General features: G+C 34.8%; 1 protein-coding gene across 3 annotated transcripts in view; it reads right to left on the bottom strand.

Moving 5' to 3' along the window:
* LOC149531752 (30S ribosomal protein) overlaps window positions 1–22,376 on the bottom strand; it is an 80,125-nt gene that overhangs the window by 5,834 nt on the left and 51,915 nt on the right. For 2 of the 3 annotated variants that reach the window (XM_089809473.1, XM_089809474.1), the window contains exon 3: window positions 17,229–17,444. In XM_089809473.1, the coding sequence (XP_089665599.1) occupies window positions 17,229–17,444 (216 nt within the window). Of the gene's footprint in view, window positions 1–16,932; window positions 17,160–17,228; window positions 17,445–22,376 lie in introns of those variants that run through there. The other variant, XM_089809475.1, reaches the window with a different exon arrangement.

The raw sequence follows: 22,376 nt of genomic DNA, 5'->3' as shown, positions 1-22,376 counted from the left end.
GCTAGGGATCGGTGAACAGAGACGATCTTTTGTCCTAGTGCGACCGTTGTTGGATGTCTTCACTTGGCACTTCGGGTTTCAGAGTATGCTTTCTTGTGATTTATGCTTTCATTGGGATGCTTGTATATCATGTTTAGATGATGTTAGCTTACTTGACGCATTCCCTTATCATGATGTTTAGCATATGATTAGATGATGTTATTTGATTTAGTAGTATATCTGTTGCTTACTGCTGTTTAGCATGTGATAGGTGATGTTATCTACTGTAGGATTATCTTATGGTTATCACTAGCATGTTAGACCGACGATCTGGTCGGTGGCTTGGGATGTTACGCGCGTGGGATGGCTAGGATCCACGATGGTCTTATGATGCTATTGACGGTTGGGAGGAACCGCGTACTTAGTTTGGTTTTGTTCCTGAGATGTATTTATGTACATTGCGATGTTGCTTTTGTTCTCTGCGATGTTTTTATTCAGTGTGTTCTTTGCTCCTGTAGTTTAGATGGTTTGATGTTCTTCATTATGTGTTGTTCTTGCACTCGAGTGTTCATTCCTCGAGCCTTTGTGGATCCGATACTCCCTGGCGTGGAGGTTCTTTGCTCTCTTTTTGGTCCTTTATGCTTCTGGGAGTGTTTTCGTGTTTCTATGGGTGATATTTTGTCAGCATTGTGCGACATAAAAATGTATCGCACGCCCATACAAACTATGTCGTACGACACTATAAAGTGTCGCACGCCTTCTTGAGAAATGTCGTACGACACTCGAAAAGTGTCGCACGCCTTCTTGAGAAATGTCACACGAGACTATGAAGTGTCGCACGCCTTCTTGAGATATGTCGTACGACAATGGAAGAGTGTCGCGCGCCTTAAGGAGAAGTGTCGCCCTCCCTTAGTAAAAAGTGTCGCACGATTTTTGTGAAAAACCTACGCGTGCCATCAGCGGGCACTTTTCTTCATGATCCGATCTTTTTGAGAGTGGTTTTGGATACCCTTTTGGGCGTTCTGCGACCCTATGCTGTTGCATTTTGAATTCTGTCGGTTTCTCTTGAAATCGAGTTTTCGTGTTTCTATTTTAGTCTCTTGGGGTTTAAAATATATCGTTTAAGTATAAGTTGACGTCTTATACTTAAGATATATTTTAATATATGCGACAAATCGTTTGAGATAGGTTTCAGACCTCTCGGAGATAAGTTATGGATTCTAGGAAATTTTCAGGGCTTCAGGATTTCAGGCTTAGCCAAATTTCGGGATTCTGCATTTTACCCCAGCTTGGTGTTTTGTTGATGAGTGGTCATTTCTTGTGCCCTCATCTTGTTGTGGTGGTTGTTGGCTTTTGTTTGGGTGTGACAGTTGGGTAGTGGCGTTCGGAGATTCGTTGGTTGCCGGGATTGTGTTGAAGTCTTCCGTTGCGATCTTTGTGATCCTTGTATGATGTTGTCTTGTGCATTCATACTTGTAAAAAAAAATATCTTGGTTTGATTTGAATCCTTGTTTCCAAGGATCTCCGGGCGGGGCATTACATTAACACACAATCACACATCACCCAAGAATATAGATACTAGTGTTCATTATTTGATTTTCCATCCCAAATCCTTTTATGGCCAGCAAAATTAAAAGCAATGAGAAATCTAGCTGGATGAGTTCTTGCTTATTCATTTTGAACTACTCATCCACATTCAAAATAGTCCCACAATAGTTGTAATTAAGAGGAGATAATTCTGATTCTTGTGTACTATCACAAGTTGCACAGACAAATGTTCATGTCCTTTGTTTTAACTTACTTTCCATCCTACTCTTGTGACCAGTAAAATAGAAAGGCAGTAAAATCCCCATTTTTCTGAGCCATCCTAAAACTTCTTGTGGGGGAACTAAGGTTCACACACAATCACACATACCCAAAAATATAGATTCTAGTGTTCATTATTTGATTTTCCATCCCAAATTTTCAGAATCAGAATTATCTCCTCCTAATACTGCACCATCTCTTTGGCATTATCAAACTTCCCAGGTTAAATCCAATTAAGTGCATCATTCAGTAGTTATAAGATTTACTTATAGATTTGCAAATCAGTTCAGGGTTCACCATCAATTGGAAGTTATGCTTTCAATATAATCCCTAGATAGTATAATAAAGAGGAGAAAATTATGATCCTTGTGCTGTAATACAATTTTCCTAAACACGCGTTTATATTATTTGTTTAATTTTCTCACAGTATGAAAAGGCAATAGAATCCATCTGCACAATTCAAAGCCCCTTTCTTATATAATGATTTTAAACACTTGATTAAGGAACATCCAGGTTAATGAAAAATCACACTTCGCCCAAAAATAGAATAATGTAGGTTGAGATAAAAATTTGGTTGTGTGTGTTCTTGGTTAAATGGGATATTTGTAAAATCAGATAGGACAGTCAAGTTTGTTCCAGCTAGCTTCAGTAGCATTAGAGATAGGGCACCTCCGGCCATAATTAGACATCTCCAACAACACAAACTTACTTTGTCAACATCATGTAAAATTCTTCAAACATTGCAAGCCACTTCTGAAGCATCTAAACATTTTCGTCAGCAAGCTATGAGTAACATCAACAGCATTATGGATTTCATGACTCATCATCTGAAGCAACTTGCAAGTCTCTTTAGCAGCTTCATTTGACTAATTTCTAGACCTTCATGATTTCATTCGTTCAACATTATGACTTTTGTGGCAACTAGGACAACTTTCAAAGAAAAGGGCTATTTTGATGTCGTAGATCCCTTTGGACAATTGGCTTTATCCTTGCCCAACTCAATATCTTTCATATCTCCAACTGTCACATGGTCATGTGTTTTAACTTTTTTGGTTGAGTATTATTTCTTCTCCATAACATCTCATCAAAACAATTGTCCACTATTAAAACTCAACATGATTTCAAATGATAAGTAGGAGATATTTTCCACAGCAAGTCAAATTGTGATATTGCTATCAAGATTTACTTGTGTAGTTTTTAAGTCGAACTCATTGACCCACGTTTCATGAGTAGTGATTCACATGTATCCATCTCTCATGAGATTAAATAGAACACTTAACATTCATTGGATCTAGGTGATGCTCACAGAGGTGAAGCATCGAGACTTCCCAATAGGTCACCCATCACAGTACTACTCCAGCTTGAGCAAGCAGGGTGGGTTTAACCATGGAAGAAATTCTGTAGTTAAGCGCACTCAAGCTGGAGTGTTGAATTTGTAGCATCATTCGGATATCCTATATCTGATTATTGCTCTCTCTCTCACATACACACACACACACACATGTATCTTAATTGACTGTACAAACTGATTCGATCTGATTCAAATCTCTTTTATAAAGCAGTGATCAAACTGTGAATATGATTCGGTTATTTAGTGTTATCATGAATTACTTCACTGTGCCATATCACCGACTGAGATCGGGTATTGTAAAATATCATATGATCGGACTCTTTGAAGCACATAACCACCAAATGTGGTTAAGGATAATAACTAATGGTTAAGAGTAATCTCATGTAGACACACACACACATATAAAATGATATGATCGTTTGGAAACAATCACACAATACATATTACTACCAGAGATCTACACATATATATGTCAACCTGCAAATACTAAAGTAGCATCAATAATACTCATTGAAAGAGCATCAGTAATACAAGATAGATATCCGGAAATTATACAAAAGCATTTAATCTATACCTCTGCTGTGATCACTATCAGAAATAAAGCAATCAGATCTGTCATTGTCTGGCAATTACTTATAAGGTAATCTTCTACCTCTGATCTAACATTCCTTAACATGGTATCAAAGCTTGGTAGAGCAAGCATTTAAAAACCAAAAATGATAATTCTCTTAAAGAACGCTAACATCATTTGAACATATCAATCATAGTGAATAATAAAAGAGTTGAGGATAGACTGGAAGGCTCTTCTAATTTTGTCTCATGGAAAATTCAAATCATAGCAATAAAAAAAGAACTCAAATTGGAATAATTTATACAAGAAATTAATAAAATGCCTGTAGATGAAACAGAAAAGACAACATGGAAAAGGCATAACAATAAAACTAAGAAAACCATCATTGATGGAGTTAAAGATCATATTCTTCCATCAATAGCAAAATTAACTACCGCTTATGAGGTGTTCAAAACCACTCAAGATACATTTTAAATAAACAATGCCAGCAGAATTCTTACATTAAAACAGAAACTCATCAATATCAAAATGGATAAAGGAGATACAATCTCATCATATTTCTCAAAAATAACTGAGTTAAGGGATCAACTCTCGACCATTGGAAATAATGTAGATGATGTGGAACTATCTCTAATAGCCCTTAGAGGACTACCATTATCATGGGAATCTTTTATGAAATTCATCAATCATCCCTCTATACCCAAATTTGATCAACTCAAAAATGATTGCACTCAAGAAGAGTCACGGTTAATCTTAAGAGGTATCATCTCCATTAAGGAGGAAGAGATTCAAGCATTACATGCAAAATCAAATAATAAAAAGGGTAAATTCAAAAGGAAGAGAGGAAAGAAAAATACAAACTATAAGAAAAGAGACCTATCCAAAGTTCAAATGCGACAAATTTGGAGATACTCACATGTATTGTCCGGAAAGAAAGAAAAATCCGATCAACATGGTCGAAGTCAAAGAAGGGGAAAACTCATTATTCTTCTTTGCCTTATCAAGTGAATTGAACACTAATAGAAACACTTAAATTGTTTGAAACACTTGAAGGACATTCAACGGAAGAATTAACTATAGGAGACAACTCCACTTGTCCTGTGAAAAGAATTGGGACCTACTCAGTAGATCTGAATTCCAAAGTTGACTTGCACTTAAAAGATGTCCTATTTGTTCCTGGAATCAAAAGAAACCTTATCTCTATATCCAATCTAGTAGATCAAGGATATCGGATTGCTTTTCAAGAAAATAAATTTTTGTGCTAGTCAAAAAATTCAAACATTAAAAATGCTATTCCTATTGGAGTTAGAGAAGGGAATCTATACAAACTTTGTAATTCCCCAAATCTAGCCCTAAACCATGATATTGGGAAAATAAATGAGATTTGGCATAGAAGACTAAGGCACTTAAATTTCCAAGCTTTACCTTCTATAGAGAAAATTGTAAAAGGCTTACCTAACCTTAAACTTGAACATGAAGGAATATGTAAAGGATGTGCACTAGGAAAGAACCCTAAAACTCATTTTATCATAGTGAACATAAATCAAAGAGCATTCTTCAACTCATTCATACTGAACTATGTGGACCCATGTCAGTACCTTCATTAGGAGGATACTCTTACTACATCATATTTTTGGATGATTATTCTAGAAAAACCTGAATATATTTCCTTAAACTGAAAGAGTCAAATGAGGTTTTGTCCAAATTCAAAGAATTCAAAGCCTTAGTTGAAAATCGAACTGGCAAGAAGATCAAAACTCTAAGGTCTGATAGTGGAGGAGAATATATCTCTAAGAATTTTAGGGCCCGTTTGGTCACTGAAATTAGAATGGAATTAGCATTCGGAATTCTAAAAAATTTCTAATCCATCGTTTGGGTCCGCACAATCGGAATTGGAATTGGGAAAAAGTAGAATCCGATATCCCTATTTGACCCCCCAAAACAAGGATTCCAAATTCCTAAAAATACTTGTTTTTTGGAATTCCCATTTTAATTCTCATTTTAAATCCCATTTTTTGAAAATGAGGATTTCAACTAAAGTAAAATTTAATTGGGTTTGACATACAGATGCCCATTTGAGGTTACCTTTTTTTGCACAAATTTTTTAAATATAATTTTTCTAAATGCAGGGAAAATTTTCCACTATTACTTTCTCATATGTTTGGATTAAATAAAATAATTAGTACCGCACATATCTACATTCTTTCATCTTTCTTTTAACTTTTTCTTGAATTTTTATTTTGCAATGAATATTGACAATTTTTGGCATGTGCGGAGTTGAAAGCATCATGAATAGGTCCTTGAAAAAATTTGAGATATGAATCATCTTTTTCACTATAACTTTTATACTCATTTTTTGAACCATATATTCATATTTTGAACCAAACAAGGTTGGAATAAAAAATTCTGAATATCAAAAATTTTTAAGTTTGAACCAAACAATCCTAAAACAAATTCCAGAAACCATAATCTAGATTTCAAGTTCCAGAATCCCAAATCAAGGGTTTCAGATTCCAATTCTTAAATCGTATTCCAGCAACCAAAGGGGCCCTTAAAGAATTCTACATATCTGTTGGGATTAAGAGGGAGTATACTATACCATATAATCCTCAACATAATGGAGTAGTAGAAAGGAAAAATAAAACTATTATTGAAGCAACTAAGGCTGTGATGCATTATCAAAATATGCATATAACATTCTGGGCTGAAGCATCCAATACAGTTGTATATACTCAAAACAGATGCCCTCATGCAATTCTAGAAAACATAACACCTGAAGAAGTCTTCTCAGAGAACCAACCTGATTTAAGTCACCTACGAATTTTCATTTGTCCTGTATATATTCATATTCCTAAGGAGAAAAGAATTAAACTAGAACCCTCACGAAAGAAAGGCATATTTGTCAGCTATGGTGATTCTTCCAAAGCCTACAAAGTATACATGTCAGGGTCAAGGACAATTGAAATCAGTAGAGATGTCACGTTTGACGAAGATATTGCATACAAAACTTCTAAAGATATAGAAGAGCCTGATGATGATCCCACTTCTGAGGATAATGAAAACACTATGATTGAGAGGGAGAATTGAACAAAAGATAATGGACCCACAACACCTAATCCTAAGGATAACTCACTCAATAAGAAAAGGCCCTTATGGGCAAGAAGAATGATAGAAGAAAACAATGTGGCCCCCGATGATATCCTTAGAGAGACCAAGAAAACTAGAAATCATTCATGTTATGTTACTCACACAAATGAGTCCTCAAATTCTGAACCTTCTAATGTTGAAGAAGCCCTAAAATCCCAAGCCTGGAAGGATGCCATGATTGAGGAATATCAATCTATATTTAAAAATTATGTGTGAGATATTGTACCAAGACCCAAAAATAAATCAGTTGTTTCCTCAAGATGGTTATTCAAAATAAAATAGGCACCTAACAGCAGCAATGAAAAATACAAGGCCAGGTTTGTGGCTAGAGGATTTTCACAGAAGGAAGGAATTGATTATGATGAAACATTTGCTCCTGTTGCTCGTTAGACATCTGTCAGAACCATAATTACAATAGTTGCATCCAAAGGTTGGAAGGTACATCAGATGGATGTAAAGACAGCATTCTTGAATGGAGTCATTAATGAAGAAGTATACCTAGAACAGCCAAAAGGGTTTGTTATTCATGACAAGAAGTCACATATGTGCAAATTGAAGAAAGCTCTATATGGTCTTAAGCAAGCCCCCAGTGCATGGTCTGAGAGAATAGATAGCTATCTTGTCAAATTAGGGTACTCAAGAAATGAAGCAGATCCTAACATATACTTCAAGAAATCAGAGGAAGATATGTTAATACTAGTTCTCTATGTTGATGATCTTCTGATAACCGGTGAAGACCATCTTATTGTTAAATGTAAGCAAGACCTCATATCTGAATTCGAAATGAAAGATTTAGGTCTTCTACACTACTTCTTGGGATTAGAAGTAAGACAAAAGGAAGAATACATTTTCCTAAACCAAGGGAAGTATACCACTGACATATTAAACAAATTTGGCATGATGGATTGCAAACCATTATCCACACCTATGGAGACAAATCTTCATAAACTAAAAGTTGAGGCACATGAGTCTAAGGCCATTGATCCTCCATATTATAGACAGATAATTGGATCATTAATGTACTTAGTGAATACATGTCCTGACATTTGTTATGCCACAAATGCACTAAGTCAGTTTATGTGCGAAATTAAGAAAATTTGCCTCATGGCAGCAAAGCACATTTTGACGTACTTGCAAGGCACTATTGGACTTGGTCTGAAATATGACAAAGTTGAGTTACAACTTCATGGATATCCAGATTCTCATTGGGCTGGATGTTCTACTAATTGGAAGAGCACTATAGGATGTTGTTTTAGATTTGGATCTACAATCATATCTTGGTTTAGTAAGAAGCAATCTTCTATTGCCTTAAGTTCCATTGAACTAGAGTACACAATTGCATCCATGGGAGCTCGAGAAGCAGTATGGTTAAGGAAGTTACTGGTTGGGCGTTTTGGGAAGCCTCTAAAACCTAGAGTTATACATTGTGATAACCAAAGTTGTATCAAACTCTCAGTGTATCCGGTCTTCCATAACAAATCAAAGCATATAGAGATACCAATGCACTACATTAGAGATATGGTAGATAGAGGTGTCATCAAGTTGGAATACATTAGCACTATAGAGCAATATGCCGACATATTCGCCAAACCTCTTGCAAAGTTGAAAGTGGAATACTTCAAAGGAAAGCATGGTATGACAAAACTATAATTGTAACTCCTAAGATAATCTCTCAGTTTTGTGATATATATATATATATATATATATATATATATATATATATATATATATATATATAAAACTTTTATTGTTGTTTAATGAGTTACTATTGTGCACATGTGGTTGTTTATGAAAGGTGACGATCTATCATTTTATGAGATGTTAGGTCTCTATTGTAAGGTGACAACCTTAACAATAGATTGACCTGTTATCATAGACTTCATTACACTGTTGTCCCAAAATGTGCCAGATAGTGTAATAACAAAAGTATCATGGTTGACTTCTATTATTGTCCCGAGGATGAGCCGGAAGTCATGGTACTACTTGTGTTGTGTTTTTTTGTTAAGTTCTTGATCCATTGTCATAATAAGACTATGAGGACTTCTTGTCCTATAAGGACTTCTTGTCCTATACTGTGCTAGAATTCATGACAATGAAAAGAATCATGATCGACTACCTTAGTCACGAAATGAGCCAGAGATCATGATTCATTGTCCCAGAATGTGTCGGATATCAAATAATTGTGTTGATGAGCATTTGAATCTTAGATTGATGGAATCTAGATCATCATTTTGTAAGATAGTCATATCCTCCCTCTCTAAGAATTTGTAGCATCATTCGGATATCCTGTATCTGATTACATACATACATACATACATGCATACATACATACATCCATACATACATACATGCATACATACATGCATGCATGCATGCATGCATCCATACATGCATACATAAATGCATGCATACATACGTATGTATGTATATGTATCTTAATTGACTGTACAAACTGATTTGATCTGATTCAAATCTCTGTTATAAAGCAGCAATCATACTGTGAATATGATTCTGTAATTTACTGTTATCATGAACTACTTCATTGTGCCATATCACCGACTGAGATCGGGTATTGTGAAATATCATATGTTGATAATGATCGGACTCTTTGAAGCACATAACCACCGAATGTGGTTAAGGATAATAACTAATGGTTAAGAGTGGTCTCATGTAGAGACATGACCCTACGTGCCCTTTGGGCATGTAGAGTCATGTCTCTACATGAGACACAACCATTCAATATTTATATATAAAGTGATATGATCGTTTGGAAACACATCACACAATACATGCTACTACCAGCAATCTGCACATATACATGTCAACCTGCAAATACTGAAGTAGCATCAGTAATATTCATTCAGTAATACAAGTAAGATATCAGGAATTTATACAAAGCTTTTAATCTATATCTCTGCTGTGACCAATATCAGAATTAAAGCAATCAGATCTGTCATTGTCTGGCAATTACTTATAAGGTAATCTTCTACCTCTGATCTAACATTCCTTAACATGGAGTAGTACTGTGATGGGTGACCTCCCAAGAAGTCTTGGTGCTTCACCTCTATGAGCATCACCTAGATCAAATGAGTGCTAAGTGTTCCATTTAATCTCATGAGAGATGGATTCATGTGAATCACTACTAATGAAATATGGGTCAATGAGTTTGACTTAAAAACTACACAATTAAATCCTGATAGCAATATGACAATGATTTCAAATGGTATTGGATAAACTGACTGAAACATTTTCAACAATTACATTTCTCAGAAAAAAAGAGCCCAAGAAGAGATGTCTTATGTAATGTGGTAGCCAAATTGCATGCTCGAAAACTAAATACAATACAATAAATCTGAGAAAACAAAATAAGGATGATTGTCTTGAGAGAAATGAAAATCATAACCTAGCGCATGAGCAGCAAGAAAGATTTGTGCAAGGAATCCAAAACATCACCAGCCGTTTATGGGAAAGGGAGAGACAACCATTTTGAGCTAAGATTATTGAGAAACAACAGAGGAAAATTGCAAAAAGAAAGTGAATTACTGTTAGAAGGAGAAAACCAGTTTGACCATCTATAATTAGCACAAATATGTCATTTCCCTGTTTTATAATAGTTAGGGTTTTCGTTTTCAACAATTTATAGGCCATTGAAATTTGATTTACATTTAATACAAAAAAAGATTTGTTGTTTCATCTGGTTTCTGTGTGAGGTAAGGTGCACATGATTAAGCTGCTAGATTAGGCTATATTAATTTGGTAACCCAACTTGGATTGCACTCACAAATTGGTCTTAGAGCTGGTTTCTTGCTTAGTTGTGTCTTGTTCTCTAGAATTTTGTTGCAGGCATGTGTGGAGTCCTCTAACTGCAAAGTGCAAAGATGAGGCATGGCTTATAAAGGAAAGCAAAAAGAGCACAAATATCGAGAGACATTAGAGCCAGATTGGATACAAAAGAGGCAGCCCAAAGCAGAGGAATGCATGTTGAGGAGGAAATTGAAGATAGGTTATTAGGGCAATATAAGTCTAAGCCTTGAAGAACTTATAGATTGGATTGCAGAAATGAAAAAGTAATTTGATTATGAATCAATGAACAATCCAAGAAAAGCTATGTCTGTCTACACTAAGCTGAAAGGACATGCATCTTTGTGGATAAACAGACAAAAGAGCAAAAGAGAAGATTATATCTTACATTGAATGTCACAAAATCTCTGGTCAAATTCCTACCAAGACGTTATCAAATAAATTTTAAAATGAAAATTGCAAATTTTGAGAAAAGAAAACTGAATGCCAAATATTACATGGATGAATTTTACAAGCTTCATTTATACTGACCATGTGGAGGATGACAGAGAAAAATCTCAAGGTATTTTAATGAACTCTAAATATCAATTCACGATGAATCTAGTGTGATCAAACTGAGATTTATTGACATAGCCTATGAATATGCTTTAGAGGTCTAAAATAGTTGGGAAGAAAACAACAAAATTATTCTAGAGGAAAAGACAATCAAGTAGTGGTAGAGAACAAGATGCAAATGAAGAGTAGTGTAGTACTTTCTCAAAAAAAAAATTGCAATCAAGAGAAGCTGGCAAGGAAAAAACCCTCAGACCACCAACACCAGTAATGGTTTTTTGGCAGAAATCAGAAATCTAAACAATTTTTGTGAAGAAAATCAAAAAACCCAATTACAATGTTTGAGGAGCAAATTAAAAAAAGAACCTAGACATTTTTTTAGGAAAAAATTATAAAACCCAAACATAATTTTTTTGGAAACAATTATAAAACCCAAACACAACCAAAAGTGATTTCTCAAACAATAGCCTTGAAACTGTATAGAATGTCAGAAAACCACCAAACACAGACTAAAAATGAGAAGAAAATCCAAGTGCTAAACCTACGATCTTCAACAATACCAAATCTGGTCTTGAAGACCACTTCCCATTCTCTTGTCCTCTTCATCAAGTTTCCTTAACCAATATGAAAAAGCTGCCAAGAACCTTCGTCCAAAGAAGACGTAGCCACCAGAGCTCATAGAAGCCATCACAGGTCTGAACACACACCAAGAAGCCCAAAATATTGTGAAAGAATGGTTGCAGAAAAAGGGCACCTGAGGATGTCAAACATGGATTACAGAAGACCCAACATCTCACAAAAATTGCTCCCTAAAAAAATGAACACTGAAGGAAGAAAAAAAACATCAACCGTAAAAAGAAAAAAGTGAAGAAATGAGTTGTAGAGGTCATTGCGGAAAAGGAAAAGAGCACAAGAAAGAGATTAGCATAGGAGAAAATGCATGAAAAACCTAGCTGTGGTAACTTATTTCGTACTCCAAAAGCCCTTGCAAAAAACATTGAGTTTGTTGTCGCCGCGATTTTCCTCAAGGTTGAAAAATGTTGAGAAAACCTCTTTCACGAGCCACAAAAATTCAAAAAAAATGAATAATATTTTTCATAAAAAATCAATTAAAATTCCTAAAAAACATTCTAGGTAAGACGCCACGAATTTTTTTTAAAATTGTCAAAACTTAGAAAAAACCCATCAACCTGTTCTGTTAACTTGTTTTTATAGAATGATATATATATAGTAGAGATGAAAGGCTCTCTTTATAAGAGATTACAATAGGATATTTCTAAATGAAACACAATAACGAAATGCAGAAAATGAAACTTCCTAAAATGTTATAATAAAATGTTAGCATGAATTTTATTCTTGGACTTCCAAGAACTCAGCGAGACCATGATTCCATTTTTGTTGTAGTATATTTCCAAAGACAACACACTTTATACCTTGTAAGATGTCATGTGAAACATGTGGCTACATTAGTCTTTAAATGAGTAACTAGATTGCATCACTTGCCAAAGAGCATCAGCTCAGATAGAGTTACAAAGTTTGTAAGGCAGTTTTGGAATACCTATCATCTACAAATGATGGACAAATGGAAATTCTCAATAAAATCCTAGGAAATTTGTTGAAATGATAGGTTGCAGAGAAGCTGAATCATTGGGATACCACATTGGCACAAGATGAATTCACGTTTAACTCAATTAATAGTAGTAGTACATTTAAAGTCTTTGTGGTGTAGAGGGGTAGAAGAATCGAGATTATTTGCAAAAATAGTTGTAGATAAGGGTTTTGCAAGGTATGTGCAATAGTTGCATTTAGAAATAAAAAGAAATTTAGAGAAGAATACAATGACATATAAGGAGCAAGTTGATCTCAAGAAGAGGGTAAAAGAATCAAAAATTGAAGACTCACTTTTAGCCAATTTGCAAAAGGAGATGTTTCTCCAAGGAACTTAGTAAAGTTCAAATGGAAAAAATTGGACCATTTAAGGTCTTAAAATAGTTTACATCCAATGCTTATAAACTAGAGCTTCTAGGAGAAGTGGACATTTCCTGTTTTTTTATGCTGTTAATTTGTATTGGTATTTTAGACAAACTGGTGGAAAGGAAGGTACAATTTCAAAAATATTACAGGAAGAATGGATGAGGTAGTTGCCTAACGAAGAACAAGATGAAGTTGAAGCAATAATGAGCTTGTAAGCAATAATGAGCTTGTGAGCAGTAATGAAGACAAGAAGAAAGGAGTACAGAGTACTTATCAAATCAAATAATGCTAAACCAAAAGAAATATAGATCAATGAATCTGAGGTTTCTAAATATGAAATCTCAATTTCAGATATCATCAAATGTTCATAAGCCTCATCGCACATTTCACTTATCCAGTGTGCTTGAAGCAGAAACTATTACGAAGTAATTGGAAAATATTTTCTTGTTATTAACAATGATCAAGAGATCAATTTATACAAGAGACTGAATGATGTTTCCTTAAGAAACAATCATAAAGAATAGAAATGTTCTATTCTAGAAACAGAAAACTAAATATTAGAAACATTCTAATATTTATAGAAGATTACAATAGATAACCATTAGATACTAAACAGAGATAATAGAAACTATCTATTATCGTAATACCCTCCCTTAATGATTAATATATCTAGAGCAAGAAGCTGTCAAAAATGCGTAAAAAGCAGATTTTGACTGCTCAAGGTGCTCCCAACTATTTGTTGTGGGTTGCTAGCCAAATTGCTTAGATAGGGCAGCTAAGCAGTTCCAACATTCAACCTTCATGTGACCAAACTTGTGGCAATAGTCGCATTGAATGTTCTTCCAAAAGCCTTTTGAATCTGTAGCAAAGAATGTTTACTGAAAAGATTGTTGATGGTACTTTGGATAACACTCCAAAACTTTGCAGATGAGCATAATGCTCCAAAACAAACTGCAAAAAGCCATGATTTATGAGGTGAAAAATCAATCAAAACTCAACATGATTTTTGTGGTAAAAAATCAATCAAAACCCAACATGATTTTTGAGATGAAAAAAGAATCAAAACCCAACATGATTTTTGATGTGAAAAATCAATCAAAAACCAACATGATTTTTGTGGTGAAAAATCAATCAAAACCCAACATGATTTTTGAGGTAAAAAATCAATCAAAACCTGACAATACAAAGCTTCATTTTTCAGAAAAAACAATAAAACCCGACAGATAATTTTTGAAGAAAAAATTACAAACCCACAAAGGAATCCCACACAACTTTTCCAATTACAAAATCAAAAAAATTTAAGGGAAAATTTATAGAAACTCATTAGAATTTTTTTATTTTGACAGAAAAAAGAATATGAAAACCCATCAAAATTTTATTTTTTTGAGGAAAAAAATTATGAAAACCCACCAGAATTTTTAAGGGAGGCAAAACATGAGACTTTGCATGGTAAAGCAGCACATGCAAACAACATGCAAGTACATGCAACCCTAAAAAAGTAGAGACCTAGAAAATTTGAAGGGTGACCCAGAAAGAGCTCAAAAAATCCGAAAAGTATATATTGTTGGTTTCTGGATCGACTGGCTCAAAAAATGAGACACAAAAATCGAAGCACCCATAAAAATATGACGAAAACCCAATTGAGCTCTTGAAAAACCCACCAAGAATCAAAAGTCGACAGATTCAAATCTCTCAGAATGGAAACCCTAGTCGGATTATAGAGAGAGTTGGAAGCAAATATGCATGTAAGTAATTTCGAAAATAAAAGGCAAATAATTTCAACCAAGAAATTATAATTATTTTCGAAAAAATTTAGAGTATTGGCTCTAATAATTGGAAAATATTTGCTGCTTGTTAACAATGATCAAGAGATCAATTTTATAGAAGAGATTGAACAATGTTTCCTTAAGAAACAATCATAAAGAATAGAAACATTCTATTCTAGAAACAGAAAACTAAATATAAGAAACACTCTAATATTTACAGAAGATTACAATAGATAACCATTAGATACTAAATAGAGATAATAGAAACTATCTACTATCGTAATAGAAACATCTAGGTGAAAGACATCACATTCCCAATCTACAATATTGTGAAAAAATGTCTACAGATTTTAATTGTGATCAAAAAGCATTGATGTTAAAAATTGTTATGTAGTTAAAATCCAGACACTCTTTTCCAGCAAGTAGGTGCACAAGAAACATCATGTCACCCCAAATCAAAAAAAAGTAGGTTGATATAAAATTTTGGTTTTGCCTGTGTTTTTGTAAAATGAAATATTTGGAAAATTAGGGAGTCTTTTTTCTAGCAAACTTTCATAGCACTAGAGGGTGATAGTGCATCTTTTATAACAATTGGCCATCTTTTGTAGCAGCACAAAGCATGTTCTTGGTAAAATCACATATTTGAAAATTCAAAGCATCTAAGTTTGTTCTAGTTAACTTTGATAGAATTAGATAAAGATAGTGTATCTTCTACAATAATTAAGCATCTTTTACAGTAGCACAAACTCACTTCACAATACATAAAATTGGTCAAAGATTTGCAAGTAACTTCTGTAGCATCTAAGCATCTTCATCAACAAGCAATGGGTAACTTCAGCATCATAGATTTCATCTTCTGCAACAACTTGTGAGAGACTGCAGCAAATTTCTCAAGAGTAACTTCTGCAGCTGCATAATTTCATTTCTTCAACACTGTTTCTGTAACAACTGGGACTACTTTAGTAGAAAAAGCCAATTTTGATGATGATCTCTTCAGAAACTTTGCTTTATCCTTGCCCAGCTTGAGTTCTTTCATATCTCCAACAATCATATGATCATCTGTTATTTTCCTTTCGTTGGCATTATGTCTTCCCCAAACAATTCAGAGAACATTTGTCCACAATTTGAACTCTGGTATGTTTCAACCGTGATCAAATAGAGGCACTAACATGTTCTGAACAGCAACATTTCTTGAAAAAAAGAACAGCCCAACAAGCACTTTGAGCCACTACTTTGGCAGCTAAATCTTGTGCAGGTCATCACATGACAATTAAGGCAGTTGAATTGATCCAAAACTGATTAGAAAAGAAATGTGGTTTAAAAAAAAGAGGGCAGGCAATTCTCGACAGAAAAGGTGTCCTAGTTCATAAGCAACAAGGAAGATTTGCACAGGGAACACAAAACATTGCCAACAATTTATAGGAAAAGGAGAGAACCATTCAGAGCAGATAACGTTGAGAAACTATGGAGAAAAATAAGGGAAAGAAAGTCCATAACGAATGGAAAAAAATGTTTGTCCATCCTTGACTGGCACAAGTTTATGTCATTTCTCTGTTTGATAGTTAGAGTTATCATTCACTTAACAGATTTGTAAACTATTGAAAGATGATTTAAATTAATACAAATAAATTTTATATGTTGGTCCATCTAGTTATGTAAAATAGTGAGAACTTCATTAAGCTGCTACAAATTTGGCACTTCAGTTAGTACAGTACTCATCCCAATTTAGTATTGTACATGTCTCTCCCAACACTTTGGCACGTTCAATCTTCCTAGCTTAAATTTAATTATCTGTGTCATTCAGTAACCACATGATTTGCAAATAATTTTACGATACGCAACCAGTTGGAAATCTGCTTTCAATAAAACTTAATATTTTTATTAAGGAGAAAACATATGTTTCTTGTGCAGTACCAAAATTTTCCAAATATACATATTAATGTTCTCTATTTAATTTTCACCCTCAAGATCCTCTTGTGCCAAGAAAAATAAAAAAGTACACATAACTTATCTGATAATCAATCCTTATTACTGTATCATCTTAAAACTACTTGCCCACATAACACACTCTTGCTCCAAATCTTCACCATGGTCAACTTTCCTAAGTATATTATGTGTGTCACTCAGTAATCAATATATTTACTTTTAGATTTGAACTCATTCTCTGTGCGTTCCATTCAAAAAAAAGTAACCCTTCCTGGGCAGCATTTTTCTGTCACATTGGCATAATCAGTGTAATATCTCAACATTGTAAACTGGTAACAAAAATTAAAAAACATACCTCATCAGATAAATCGGGAACCTTCTTGTCAGGAATTTCATCTACCTTCAATGGTTGCCAAACCTTGGATGGTTTGTGTGCAAGATCTATGTCCTTCTCTTTGATCTTCCTTAGCTTTCTTTTAATAACATCTGAAACAATGTCTATGCTAGCATATGTGCTATCAGCTTCCCTTTCCACTCGTACAACTCCGTGCTTTTTTGTGAATATCGTTACCTACAGTTGAAATGTTCTTTCATGCTTTTACACAAACATTATTTAGATAAACCTTGAAACAATTCAATAATATTAAGGGATGAGTTCCAACAAAAGAAAGATTTAAAATAACACTGTCTAAATGCAATATAACAGGTACAACTGATTTAGTAGGACATGCAATTCCAGGTCAATCTGAAAACAGAGGAAGGACAAGTACAACTCATCTGATTTGTTATTTATATTTTCCCATTCCATCATACCATATTGGGAAGAAAAATTGCCAAACTCAGCGTAGACACAATAAATTGTATTCTAAAATGATCAAGTGATATCGGCAACGTGATAGTAAAGTTCAGTTCCAATGGACAGACAGAACATCAAAATGCAGAAGTGCAAGGAAAGAAGACACATCCACTGTCAAGTCCGAAAAGCTTGTGGGGAAAAAGATTATTGACTGTAATACCATTCTAGTTTTAAGATTGTGAAATGCCAGATATGCCGTGATTGCTTTTACTGCTGTTTTATTAATTATTAAGTCTTTTGGCTGCCAACTTTCTTGCACAGAGATGCTTTTTAGTACCTTATGATTGCAATGCATATATTATCATAGATTGTAGATTGTTAAAGTAAGCATTGCCTGTCCCAAAGCTAGTTTCCACTAATACTTAAGGACTTTTCTGTGACATGCTCTAGAATCTTCCTTGCAAATCTGGGTATTCAAGTTGATGCTAGTGTTATGGAATGCCTTGCGTAAGAATAATATAATAGGAAATATGCTGCAAATACTTGAATAATATGCCATTTTGCAGGGGTAACCTCCTAATCCACTTCAGGGGAGGGGTAATGCTGATAGTCTTCAATAACAACTGAATGCTCATTAAGATTATAATGACAAAACGTGTATCTCCTATATATACCATATTATCATAGATTGTAGATTGTTAAAGTAAGCATTGCCTGTCCCAAAGCTAGTTTCCACTAATACTTAAGGACCTTTCTGCGACATGCTCTAGAATCTTCCTTGCAAATCTGGGTATTCAAGTTGATGCTAGTGTTATGGAATGCCTTGCGTAAGAATAATATAATAGGAAATATGCTGCAAATACTTAAATAATAAATAACGACTGAATGCTCATTAAGATTATGACAAAACATATATCTCCCATATATACCATATTATGCCTTGGATACCACCTAGGCAGAGAAATACTTAAATATAACTCCTAAGATGACCTAAATACATATATATGATTATGATAATAATTATATACTGAGTTACTGGATTCAGACCCTGGAGCTCGGGTCCAGGTCCAGATTCATCCGGGTTCGGATTTGAGCCCGGGTCCACTATGGGTCCAGGTAGGGTCCATACTTGAGCCTGTGGGTCCACGAGGGTCCACGCACCCGGGCCAATCCGGGAGGACCCACAGCAGGTGGGGCCAAAAAGTGGCCAAAAAAACATTAAAATTTGAGTTTTTTTATTATTATTTTTTTGTAAAGCCTAAAGTAAGGCATATTAGATGCTTTTCATTCATCTAATCTCTCATTTGCTCTCTCATTTTAGTGTGGCCACTCTGCAAGTTTGAAGAGAAGGTTGTAGAAATTGTTTGTGGAGTCTCAAATCCTTCAAATAATCAATGCTGAGTGTTCCAGGTATGCATTTGATCCTTCATTTTGCTTCTTTCATAGTTTGTTTTTAGTGTTTTTAATATTTATTGTTCTAATTTTTTATCAAGTTTTGTATAAGTTCTGAAATTTTTTTTATAGATTGGAAGAATCATAGAATGAGTAGTCAGGGTTCAGTGGGTGGGGCAGGATCCCAAAGATTTAAAATTGATAAAAGCTCTCCTTTGTGGAAGTATACAACAAAAATTGAGCAATGTGTTGGAGGGGGAGGGTATATATGGAAATGCAATTTTTGCCAAAACCAATATAGAAGCTCAAATTACCGAGTTAAACATCATTTGATAGGCCCACCAAGTCAAGGGATTACCATGTGTGAGGGGCCCCCAGAGGGAGGTAAAAAGGGGTTGTCGGCTCCTCAAATAGCAAGCATGTTAAAAGAGCAACAAGAGGCTGATAGGTTAGTGTCAAAGGCAAAAAAAGATAAATCAAAGCAAAAACCACCAACACCACCCTCTCAAACAACCACTAGACCACATCCCTTCCTACCTACCCCATATGTGGATGAAGATGAAATACAAACACCCCCATCCCACAAGAGAGGCCCATTAGATAAGGCATTTGAAAATGAAAAGAAAGAAATTGCTAACATAAAGATTGGGCGTTGCTTCATTACGAATGGTGTTTCATTCAATCTAGTGAGATCACCTTATTGGAGAGAGATGGTGCAAGCAATAAATGAAGCACCTCATGGTTACTGAGCCCCTGGATATGAAAAGTTGAGAACCACCATATTGCATAATGAGAGAAAAAATGTAGAAAACCTACTCAAACCAATAAGAGACTCTTGGATCCAAATGGGGTTGAGCATTGTCTCTGATGGATGGAAAGATTGCAAAAACCGTCCATTAATAAATGTGATTGTTGTCTGCCCCAAGGGGACGATGTTTTTGAGAGCGGTTGATTGTGAAGGGCTAGTAAAGGATGCAAATTTTATTGCCGAACTTCTCATTGAATCCATAGAGTCCGTGGGAGTTGACAATGTTGTCCAAGTAATAACGGACAATGCTAAAGTTTGTAAGGCTGCAAGTGTTTTGGTAGAAGCACGATATGAGCATATCTTTTGGACACCATGCATTGTCCACTCCTTGAACTTGGTAATGAAAGCAATTGGCACCCAAATTGAATGGATGAAAAAGGTGTATGAGGAGGGTGAGCAGATCCAAATGTTTGTGACAAACCACCATATGTCACAAGCAATTTTCAGAACTTTCTCCTGCTTGGAATTATTGAAGGTAAATTTTAAACTTTATTTAGCTTCATTTATCATTTTAATTTTTGTGTCATACGATACATAATTTAATACATATTTTTAATTTTTTGTGTTATTATATTTAACTTACAATTTGAATTAACACGGTAATAGGTTGTTGAAACAAGGTTTGCTTCACACGCAATTGTCCTTAGACGACTTGTGAGGGTGAAAGAAGCATTGTGTCAAATGGTTATTAGCAACAAATGGGGTGGATGGAAGCAAGCTGATACAGAAAAGGTTAAAACTGTAAAGGATTTGATCTTGAGTGATGATTTTTGGAATAGGGTGGAATATGCATTAGAACTCCCCAAGCCCATCATGTCTATACTTTGGTATGCCAACACTAATGAGCCTTGTTTGGGGGACATATATGATGCCATGGACTCCATGCTAAAAAGAATGAAATTAGTAAGTTTAAATTTTTATACAATACTTTATCCTTGTTTATTGAGAGATTTTGATTTTTTATTTTAATTAAGTTATTAGCACTACATCAAGATAACTTACATGCACATCATTTGACATCCCAGGTCATTCAAAGGAGAGAGTAGAATCCTGAGGATACCTTGTACAATAAGGTGAAGAAAATTGTTCTACATCGCTAGAACAAGATGACTACACCTTTACACCTCCTGGCATATGCACTTTCTCCCAGATATTATAGCGGTAAGATACTTTCTATTCCTGGTAGAGTGGCACCATATAGAGATCCTGAAGTTGCTATTGGGTATAAGAGGGCATTTAGCAGGCTCTTTAGTGATCCTGATGTGGCATCGAATGTTAGGAGAGAGTGTACAGATTTTGTCTCATGCAAAAATGCAGACCCTGATGCAATCAATGACCAAAGTAGAATGGATGTCATTGGATGGTGGTACTTACATGGGCAAAGTTGCATGTACCTCCAACCTCTTGCCATTAAGATCTTGTCGCAAGTATGTATTTAAGTTTTTTTTCCTTTTCTTATGGCCACTTAACTTGTCGAATTAGCACTCTTAAATTCCTATTGTATTGTAAAATTACAATTTCTAATTTTTTTAAATTGTGTTGGTTGCCTCTCTAGGTTGCGAACTCTTCTGCTACTGAGCGCAATTGGAGTACATACTCCTTTATCCACTTGGTGAAGCATAACCGGTTGGGTTCAAAGAAAGTAGAGGACTTGGTACTTATTCACAACAACTGGCGCCTCCTATCATGCAAGGATCTAGGATATAAGAAGGGACCAAAGAACTTGTGGGATGTACTACCCGAGACTTCTGCCTTGGGTATGACTGTCCAGGATATATCTAGAATTGCCTTGCTAGATGTTGAGGAGGACGAGGAGGAGGATGTGGTTGCATTTGGGGCTAGTGGAACCGGTTTGGTTTTCAATGATGAGGAAAATGATATAGATGAGGATGAAGCCATTGATCACTCATATTTTGATGACCCATTTGACCCTTGAAGGGCATTTGCATCTTTGATAAACTATGTTTAAAAAAAATTCATTGACTCATTTATGATTTATCACCATGTTTCAAACTTTATTAAATTATAATTTATTATCTATCAATCTGATGAAGTAGTCTATGTTTTGAAATTCCATTTTGCATTTTAGTAATTCAATGTATGATTTTATTTACAACATTAACATAGATTAATGAGTGAGTATTTAATGTTTATCTTTGACATTTGGCATTGATCAATAATCAAGTAACATTGATATATTCATACTATGAAATGACTTAGTAAGTTAGTTTTACAACTATGCGAGTTTTTTTTTTTTTTTTTTGCATATATATATATACACACACACTCACAAACCCACTCAAGAACCCAAATGGGGGAAAAAAAATTGCCTGAACCCACGAACCCGAACCCCGAACTTGAATCCGTCCCCGAACCCAAATTGGCAACTTAGATTATATACCTTATTTAAGAGTTAAGCTGGCCACTGTTAAAGTTAGTGTAGCTATAGTCAGATTCCTTCAGGCCCACACAGATAACATAAAGGTTGTGATAATATAATTATTGTG

Source organism: Cupressus sempervirens, chromosome 11, assembly GCF_028749045.1.
Source record: "Cupressus sempervirens isolate cs-2001-9-10 chromosome 11, ASM2874904v1, whole genome shotgun sequence".
NCBI classification, from domain to species: domain Eukaryota; kingdom Viridiplantae; phylum Streptophyta; class Pinopsida; order Cupressales; family Cupressaceae; genus Cupressus; species Cupressus sempervirens.
This window is presented reverse-complemented; position numbering and strand designations above follow the sequence as displayed.